This window comes from Notothenia coriiceps, unplaced genomic scaffold (genome assembly GCF_000735185.1).
Source record: "Notothenia coriiceps isolate Sejong01 unplaced genomic scaffold, NC01 NC01_scaffold00035191, whole genome shotgun sequence".
Taxonomy (NCBI): Eukaryota; Metazoa; Chordata; class Actinopteri; order Perciformes; family Nototheniidae; genus Notothenia; species Notothenia coriiceps.
The window spans coordinates 1-9903 of record NW_011367892.1 but is presented as its reverse complement, the minus strand read 5'-3'; the positions used below and the strand labels follow the sequence as shown (position 1 = coordinate 9903).

The window sequence follows — 9903 nt, the reverse complement described above, 5'->3', positions numbered from 1 at the left end:
AAAGCTGGTAAAGGTGCAGCTAGTTTGAATGACTTTGTATACTGTAGGGTAGCTTGTGAATTTACTCCAGGTGGAACTAAAGTCTGATTTAACACTTGATTATATTTCACATCATTCATCCACATCTGTAAAGTAACTAAAGGGATTAAATACATGTAGTGGAGTAAAAGTACACCATTTACCTCTAAATTGTAGTAGAGTAGAAGTACATAGTAGCAAATAATTGAAATACTCAAGTAAAGTGCACGTACTTCATCATTTTGACTTAAGCACAGTACTTGAGTACATGTACTTAGTTACCTTACACCACTGCTTGAAAGTGCAAAGCATATTGAAAGACTTTCAATCTTCATGTAATTTTTACTATCCAGTACTTTGATGTTTGACACAAAACATAACATGTAACACGAACATTCAGCTAGTGTCTAATGCTAAATAGCATGTGGGGGACTCGGCTTGGAAACTTGAGAGTCTGCGGTTCAAGTGAACTTGCCTCCCAGGCATTGCTGACGTTTGTCATGATTCTAACATGGGTCAGGACAGGAATCACCAGTTTAAGGATAAATCTGACTTAATCTGTACAATCATAATGTCAAAGCTCACTTCAGAGGGCAGATGTCTCTTCTAACAGTCTACTCAACTAGCTTCATAACTTCCCCTGTTCCTCAAGGGCCCCTGAGATTCTCTTCAAACCTGAGCTGATTGGACAGGACCATTATGGGATGCATGAGAGCGTTTACAAGTCAATCCTCAGCTCAGACATTGACCTGCGGCGCAGCTTCCTGGGAAACATCGTCCTGTCAGGTAACGGAGGGTTGTTGTTAAGCTGTTGCACTGACTGCTGCCATGCTTTAATCCTGAGGAGGGGTTTAATATGAAGACAGATCAGAGCGAGGTATGATGAGCCTAAAGCCAGAGTTTTCTATAGTACCTAAGTGGCTCTCTTTTAACCTGGCTAGATTGCCATGGTTACTTAGGCTGCAGACACTGTTTATGTTCAGAGTTTAAGCTTGAAATCAGCAGATACCGCTGTTCACTAACAAGTTATTTTAAAGACTGTCTTTGTAGTCAATCTGAGAGGTAAATATTCTAAACTGAGGAATAAGTTGTATATGTAATTTTGTGGAGCACTAACGGTACATTTATGCCACATTTATTTATCTTCAATAAATGTGACAATCTATCAGTGATGCATAACAACAGAACAAGAAATGACTCTTCAGTATGAAGTTTATTTGCAGATGGAATGCGGAAAAAGGTCTTAAAAGCGTGATTTCAACACTTAGGAATATGATTTTATGGCTCATCCGTATTTGCTTTTTAAGAGTTGCCGAATGCATTGGTCAAATTAGAAAGAATCAGGAGGCACAAATTGCATTGAGTGGTCAATTAAACTAGTCATGAAATTACAGTACAAGTACTTTTTTTTATTCCTCTTATTTGGTGATTTATTTTATTTGGTTGTATCCTTATAAGGTGGAAATGGGAGGAATTTGAACCCCCCCATTCCAGTTAACGTGATGCTCTTTTCTGAATTATTTCTCTTGCTCAAACCGGTATATTTGAACAAGACCACTTACTGTTGCAGTAATATTTGCAGGAGATGGACAAAATGTGGATTTGCGTTATAAGAAACATGTGTTCTAGAAAACCGCTGAGTCATGTTACATGATCTTCCACCCGAGTCAACTTTTGGTTAGAACATGTTTCTGTATCTGGTAAGGAAGTGCAGATCCATGGAGGAAGATGTGATTTACAGTATGGATGTGTTATGCCTGTCACTTGATCTCAGTCTGTTCTAATCAGCAGATGTTAGTGCTACTGCTGCAGGTACAGTGTGCTGTCTAAAGTTAACCTTTTCTATTTGAGTGCAGTGTATTGCCACCAATGTTTCTTGTTTTTCTCAAATGTTGTCTGAATGGATTTTAAAAACTTGCACAGTAGTGTTGATGCTTTGATTCAGTTTTCTTAATGTCCCACTCTTTACTGAATGCCTTCTCTCGCTGCAGGCGGAAACACTCTGCTGCCCGGCCTTCCTGAGCGGCTCCAGGCTGAAATCAAAGGACTGGTTCCCACGGACACGGGGGAGAGCGTTCACGTCACCAGCCCCAAGGACAGAGACTTCTCAGTGTGGAGCGGGGGGGCAGTGCTGGCCAACCTGCCCACCTTCAGCTCCGCCTGGATCAGCCAGAAGGAATACGAGGAGCACGGGCCGCAGATCGTCTTCAGGAAGTGCTTTTGAGACGGCCTGAGGAACGTTAAGTGCAATATCACACAGCTCTAATGCAGTGTCATGGATAGTATGAGCCATTCATTATAAGCCCTTTTTTTTTATATTTGTCTTTTTATGTATTAAGTTTACCCTCTCTTCATTAGTGTGGATCCTCATTTGTGAACATTTAAGAGAAACAAGGGTTTCTCTTGACCTGCTGCTCTTTTGACGGCTTTTCTACTTTGATCCACAAAACCTGGGAGGGAGGAAACTGGAGTTTGTGTCATACAATTCCTGTCAGTCCATGTTATTGTCCCTCAATACATTTGACCTATGTCTAAAGTTTCCTATTTGGGAATATATATATATATATATGTCTCAATAATTTAAGCAGAAGTTTATTGATGTTTTTTGGACTAGAATTGATGCTGGCCTTTAATCGATGTCTGCCAACTTTGTTTCCAGGATAAGCATATGAGGGACATGAGGAGAACTAAATATGCTGACTCCAAAAATATGTATTAATCTAATATCAAATTATGGTGTATTTATTCAACAATTTTTTTATTAATTTGCTACAACAAACTGTCTTTGTGTGTTAGACATGGTGATGGTTGCATTCATTTGGAAACCGGGGCCAGTGCAGCTGTGTCATGTTCACAATGACACAGCTGCACGGACATTCAATCATTTCTACAATGAGTTTTAGGGCCAATGTTAGGACAAATATGTTCTCATAATACCATGACTTAGTGCTCATGATACCATGACTTAGTGCTCATGATACATGACTTAGTGCTCATGATACCATGACTTAGTGCTCATGATGTTGCTCTTTTTCCCAGATTTTTTTCTTGAAATGTTACTATTTTTTTTTTACATTTTATTGTAACATTACAACTTTTTTCCTCAAAAATGATTACTTTTTAAGTTTTTTTTCCTGTGTTTATATCCTGATGTTTTTCAAAGTATTTTTCATGATTGAACATTTTGGGATGTAATAGTTTATTCTCAATTTCTTACATGTTTTTTTTCCCTAGCAGTGGCCCTAGTAATTCCAAATCAAAGCAAAAACATATTTGAACAAAACCACTTACTATTGCAGTAATATTTACAGGAGGGATGAAATGTGGATTTGTGTTATAAGAAGCATGTGTTCTAGAAAACTGCTGAGTCCTGTGTTACTCAGATGTTTCATGACCCTGCACTTAAGTCAACTTTTGGTTAGAACATATGTATGTATCTGGTAAGGAAGTGCAGATCCATGGAGGAAGATGTGATGTACAGTATGGACGTGTTGTGCCTGTCACTTGATCTCAGTCTGTTGAATCAGCAGATGTTAATGCTACTGCTGCAGGTACAGTGTGGTGTCTAAAGTTTTCTATTTGAGTGCAGTGTATTGCCACTCATTTGTTTGTTTTTTCTCAAATGTTATCTGAGATGAAAACCGTGTTTGTGTGGATTTTTTTAAACTTGTACAGTAGTGTCGATATCAGTGAAGTGTGCCAACAGTGCCAAAACGTGTAAGTTTTTATTTTTCACCGTGGATCCTTAAAGCCCTCTGCCGAACCTGTGTATATTTATACTCTTATGTTCTTTTTTGACTGTTTATCATTTGCATGTAGTTGCATGTTGTTTATTTGAGCCTTTTGTGCATGTATTCTTGTCTTTATGTTTTAAGATGTGTTGTCTCTCCAAGCACAGGGTAATCATGTGAACAAAACCATAGTATTTATGTCTAGTCTGTTTTTGTTTTTTATAACAATAAATATTTTAATCCTTATTCTTTTGTGCTGTCCCTTTTTTGTTCTGCAGACAGCCTCTTTGTTACATCTGGGGTTAAAACTCACATCAAAATGAAATACTCTAGTTGAAATGAAATTTGTACTAATCATATTAATTTAGTGTAAAGCACTGCATTTGATTTTAAAATAACTTGCTCCACTCAGTTAATGTACTTGTTAAATCATAACTGATTTAATTAAAATTCCTCTTAACATCTAGCTAAACAAATGTTGTTGTTTTGGCTTCTAGCTTCAGTGTCAGAGCTACCTCACCATGGTAATAACCGCAGAGGCGGATTTGATATTTAAAAAATATATATATATATATTTGAGGCCCTCTGTTATTGGCACTAACTCAAAACTAGTTTCAAACTTGGAAATCACAGCAACCCTCTGTATTGCCAGCAAAAAAAAACTAAAAAACATTCAAACAATAGTGTTTATGGCAGATGTATTAACAATTATTTTGCAAGTGTCATGTATATTTGTTAGATTGAATATGTTACGCAATACCTTACTGATCAGGTTCTATGGCTTTAATGCTACTGGACTGATTCTTTAAAATGTGTTTTTGCACAAAGTGAGAAATGAAATATTACAGTACATCATACTGCCAAGAATAAAATGTAATGGTGTTACTTTGATCAACTTTAGACAGTTGTGGAATAAGTACTCAGATGTATAAGTAAAAGTAGTAATACTAAATTATAAAAGCTTCCCCTTAATTTACAGTCCTGCATTACAAATGTTACTTAAGTCAATAACACTATCAATATATAGCATCAATACATATTGAGTACCAAAAGTAGCCTACTTAATGGCCCATTTCAGACTAAACGACTGTATTATGATTGTTGATGCATCACGGTTGGTAAAGATGGAGTTAATTGAAATGACTTTGAAATTTAAATTACTTTGTATACTGTTGCTGGATATTTAAACCTATAATTGTGTGTCAATGTTTATTTATTAGTTTGTTTATGTTTAGTATTAGCTTAATCTGAATCTGAACCAACTAAACCTGTCATATACATCTAGTGAAGTAAAAAGTACAATATTAGCCTCCAAAATGTAGTGAAAGATAACTACTTAGTTAAAGTACAAGTATTTCTACCTCAGAACTGTACTTAACTCCAATATCTGAGGAGGAATCTACTTCATCACACATCCCAACAAGGCATTCAGACATGAGTCAGTCTTGAAATCCACCTTGGTCTTGCAAAAACAGGAACAGTTAGATTATAGCGCCCTCTAGTGGACACGGGGGTGTCAAGTAATACATCCCTCAGTGTGCACGCAATGTTACCACGGCAACCAGTTATCAACAGGCAGCTTTTGATGCCGCGTTAGCTGTATCAGCACACATTAAAACTAGGGTAGTTAAATAACTTTCTGTCGGTCAGAATGTCTGGGGCTCACGCAGAGAGCGTGATTAAAAACATTATCCGTGAGATAGTGCAGCAGTGTGCCGCGAGAGGGCACGCGGTGTCGGACACTCTGGTCGCTTTCATGGTCAGTAAAGTGTTTACTTACATGCTAGTCAAGTTAGCTACCGAGAGTTAGTTTTACCAGTGACGTCAGCCAAGGCCTGCTGTATGTTAATGCTTTAGTACCTTAGTTCTTACTTACACATTGTAATCAGTAAGGTGGAAGAAGTATTCAAATTCTTCACTGAAGTACAAGTACCAATACATAATCTTACTTAAGTTAAAGCGCAGAAGTGACAACAGCAAAATGTAGGGAAAGTATATAAAGTATTAATTCTGAAAGAATTGCCTCCATGTGTGATTTACTATTATATATATATATATATATATATCCTCCTGGGAACCGAGGAAAACAAATGTTTTCCAATCTTCTTTATTTTTGTATTTCCTACCTATTTAGGATTAAAAAAACATCTTGCAATTTAGACTTTTTTTTAATTTAATTTTTAAATGTTACAGTATGTCCACTGTAGAGGCCGCCAGGACCATTTTCATTTGAAAAGACAGCCAGAATGAACAGATAGACTATGTAACGTATTATGGTTATAGAGTGATATTAATACATTCACCTTTATTTAAAACATAAATAAGTAATTTATCTGAACATTGCTGTTTATTTGGTCAATAAAAAACGAGTTTGTTTTTGGTGAATCTTTCCAGATCTTCAAAGACTTTATAGTCAATGTAGTGGGAAAAGTACCTCATTGACTCCAGTCGGCACGGGCTGTAGGGTCATCTTGACTAGTGTTATGGATGTGGTCTCCATTTGACCATGCTCATTGAAACAAAGCTTGCATTCATGTATATGCGGGTATATATATTGTTTATGACTATGAAATAATGTTGTCGCGTCAAGTAGCATTTGACTCTTGTAAACAAACAAAGTTCTATAACAAAAAAATATTGACTTTTTTTAATATTTAGGATAATTTTACAAATTCGTACCTTACACAGTTAGTCCGCTTGTCTATTATTTTAGAGATGCATTATGTAAACGTTCTGAAAAGTAGCTAACGTTTTTTAAATGTAATGTAGTGGAGTAATAGAAAGATATTTTATTGTTTATGACTATGAAATAATGTTGTCGCGTCAAGTAGCATTTGACTCTTGTAAACAAACAAAGTTCTATAACAAAAAAATATTGACTTTTTTTAATATTTAGGATCATTTTACAAATTCGTACCTTACACAGTTAGTCCGCTTGTGGATTATTTTAGAGATGCATTATGTAAACGTTCTGAAAAGTAGCTAACGTGTTTTAAATGTAATTTAGTGGAGTAATAGAAAGATATTTTAACCCTAACCCCCCCCCCCCCCTCGAAGCAGTAAACCCAGGAGAAACTCTGAAAGTACTTCAAAAATGTACTTAAGTAAAGTATTTGAGTAAATGTACTTTTCCCAACTGCCTGTAAGGATATCATGTCTTTAAACGCTCCTCTTTATCCTAGCTTGGCACCCATAGGTGACTCTTTACTCCAAACTGAAAACGTTCTTTTCTTCTTCTTTGAGGTGAAAGCTGTTGTGCTGGACCCAAGGAATTGTTTCAATGTTGATCGAACACTGACCAAACAAGATGTCCAGAAACTGGAAGAGGTGAGATACTAAACTGGACTTCACTCCGACAGCCCAATTTGAGTTCGTAACATGGTTGGGAGGGTCGCTTTAAACATGTATCCTGTTACAATGACAAGTTACCTGTGATGTGAGTATCCCAATATACTCACATAAAAGCTATCTGACCTTACGTCTCCAAGAGAAAATACATATCAATGAGATGTTTTTTGAGTAGTGTTACTATGTAAGACAAGAGAACAATGTGAACAAGTGAAGTGTTTACCAGCCGTCTCCACACTGCCAGCTAGAACATGATGCTGTTCACAGGGCTGGAAGCAACCGTTTCAACATGCTGTCTTGTGTTTCTAATATTCATCTGCAATATATCCTGCAGCTGTGTCTGGGTAAACTGATGGAAGAGTGCAGCCCGTCCCTAGACACAATCAAAATGCAAGTGCACTTCGACATGAATTACACCTCCCGGCGTAAGTGTTACCCACGAACTAATGCCATCTTTGTCATTGTGAATTGAGTTTCTGGTGCATGGGTTGATCCTTTTAATAAGTAGTGATAATGATCAATTCATTTTTGGGATCATTTGTTTGATTAAACAACGATGTTCACGTCTGTACCTGAAATGAGGGAGAAATGCCCAACCAACTTTACAAATCCCAATAAAACAGCAAACAGAGATCATATTTATCTTTGTCTTTAATAAATGACTTAAACAATACATTTATTATCAAAATGGTTGCTGCTGATAGATAGTTAATTCTACCACTCGTTTGTAAGCGTGAAGAGCATTATATATGTTTGTCACTTCTGTACGCAGGTTGGTTGAACCATGCTGAAATCAAAAATCTAAATATGACCAAATCACCCTGATGTAAATCCTGCTGCCTCACTTTACACCTAAGCATATTTCCTTTGAAGTGATGCACTCTGTAAAGAACTGTCTAGATGTTAAAACCAAATGTTTTTATTTAAAATCGGTCAAGACTTTTATATTTTGAACAGGTATTACAAGCACATAGCTTAAACATGATCATTCAATTCAATGTATTGTTCCAGGTACAGCTCAGATTGTATTTAGGCTTAGGCCTTTATTTGGTCGTGTTTGGTTTATAGAAATGCTCTTTTTACCTGTCTTCATCAATAAGCTGTGCACAGGCTTCTGACTGTAGAAAGATCTGCCTAAGGGGAGCATACGTATAACAAATGTTTTTTTCCCCGAATGGCTTTTGCTTGGAAATAATTAGATTTCTTTATTCTTAACTCTTAAAGATGAAACTCAGGACTAAGCAGGTACTTGTGTTTGTGCAGGAGAGTTTCTAGAGGAGATCCACCGGGTGCTGGAGTCCAGGCTGAGCTCAGTGAGCAGAGAGATCACTGACAGCAGAGTGAAAACACGAGAGGAATTTGACGCCTTGTATTGTAAAATCATCACGTACATCCAGCTGCGCTCCGGCATGGGCTCACCTACAGATGACACCGCCCTGAAAGAGGCTACAGGTTTCACTTCCCAAAGTCTTTCCAGTTTCTGGGGAACTGTTGGCAGTTAAAGTGCAGTGACAGCATAACACCTGGCTGGAATGCAGGCTAAAGGGCGGTGCCACTTAAAAAATTAACAAGCAATGTTTCAGTCAATCAATCAGAGGAGGGAGAAGTACTCAGATCTTGTACTTGAGTAAAAGTAGAAGTACCAGAGTGTAGGAATACTTTGTTACGAGTAAAGGTCCTGCATTCAAAATGTTACTCAAATAATATTAAGAAGTATTAGTATCAAAATATACTTAAAGTACCAAAAGTAAAGGACTCATGCAGATTGGTCCATTTCAAAATAATATGATATGTTCTGATTATAATTATTGATGCATTTAAGTGTTATCAAAACTGGTAAAGGTGCAGCTAGTTTGAATGACTTAGATTTTTTGTGATCAAAAGGCAGAAACACAGAACAACATGGTACAACACACAAACATACTGTACCACGTGAAAGAACATACATACAGTACAGCTCCCTTACTAAACAAACAAAAACATAATTAGACAAAAGATAACTAAAAAACCCCACTAATTGGCAATGAGTAGCATTACATGACATATACACAAGCAAAATAAGTAGACATAGGAAACACAGCCGACCTTTCAAAGCTGCCGCCCTGCAACCCTCTCATCCATACGAGCTGTTATCAATACGCACTTTGAGTTGCTCTCAGCTTTATAATCAAGCGTTGCCTTGTAAACAAGAAATGGCATGCTCGTGTTTAAATGTTGAACATTTTACAAAAGGTGACTTGCCAGCTTTTCAGGCTGATTTGAGTGTATCCTGACTCTGAGTGTTGTGTTCCAGCCGCCCTGCAGAGCGTCTTCCCTCAGACTGAGCTGGGAGCCTTCATGGTCCTCCTGAAGAGAGACAAGGAGCAGCAGCTCAGAGAGCTCACCATGATCGTCACAGGGATCAGACTGTTCAACAAAGCCAGCAAGAAGGGAGGCGAGGAGACTGACCTCCAGGAACTGAGTATAGTACACCATGCTACACACAAAAATACCTGTTATCACCGACAATGTTATTCAGGGGGCGGGGGGGCACGCGCGTGAACTGGGAGCACCAGAGCCTTGCTGCGGTGAAACTGTAACGCACTTAATTGCGCCGCATTTGCGCATCAGATGAGCCCCCTCCGCGAGATGAGGCCCCCTCCGCGAGGTGAGGCCCCCTCGGCGAGGTGAGGCCCCCTCCGCGAGGTGAGGCCCCCTCCCCGAGCTGAGGCCCCACGCAGTCTGCGTGATCTGCGTGTAGGAAGGGGCGGGCCTGCAGTCAATCCATTATCAAGTTGAGTGTGATGGCAAAGTTATTTAGCACAGA

At 38.1% G+C, this 9903-nt stretch overlaps 2 protein-coding genes across 2 annotated transcripts; both read left to right on the top strand.

Moving 5' to 3' along the window:
- The first annotated feature begins 206 nt into the window (after window positions 1-206).
- Window positions 207-3995, top strand: LOC104962647 (actin-like). The gene is made up of 2 exons (XM_010791101.1): window positions 207-804; window positions 2010-3995. The coding sequence occupies exons 1-2, from the start codon at window positions 723-725 to the stop codon at window positions 2240-2242; spliced, it is 315 nt and encodes a 104-aa protein (XP_010789403.1). The 5' UTR covers window positions 207-722; the 3' UTR covers window positions 2243-3995.
- Window positions 3996-5339: 1344 nt separating this feature from the next.
- On the top strand, window positions 5340-9748 carry LOC104962646 (UPF0704 protein C6orf165 homolog). Its single transcript, XM_010791100.1, has 5 exons — window positions 5340-5508; window positions 6993-7076; window positions 7432-7522; window positions 8361-8549; window positions 9391-9748. The coding sequence occupies exons 1-5, from the start codon at window positions 5401-5403 to the stop codon at window positions 9636-9638; spliced, it is 720 nt and encodes a 239-aa protein (XP_010789402.1). The 5' UTR covers window positions 5340-5400; the 3' UTR covers window positions 9639-9748.
- Window positions 9749-9903: the final 155 nt, after the last annotated feature.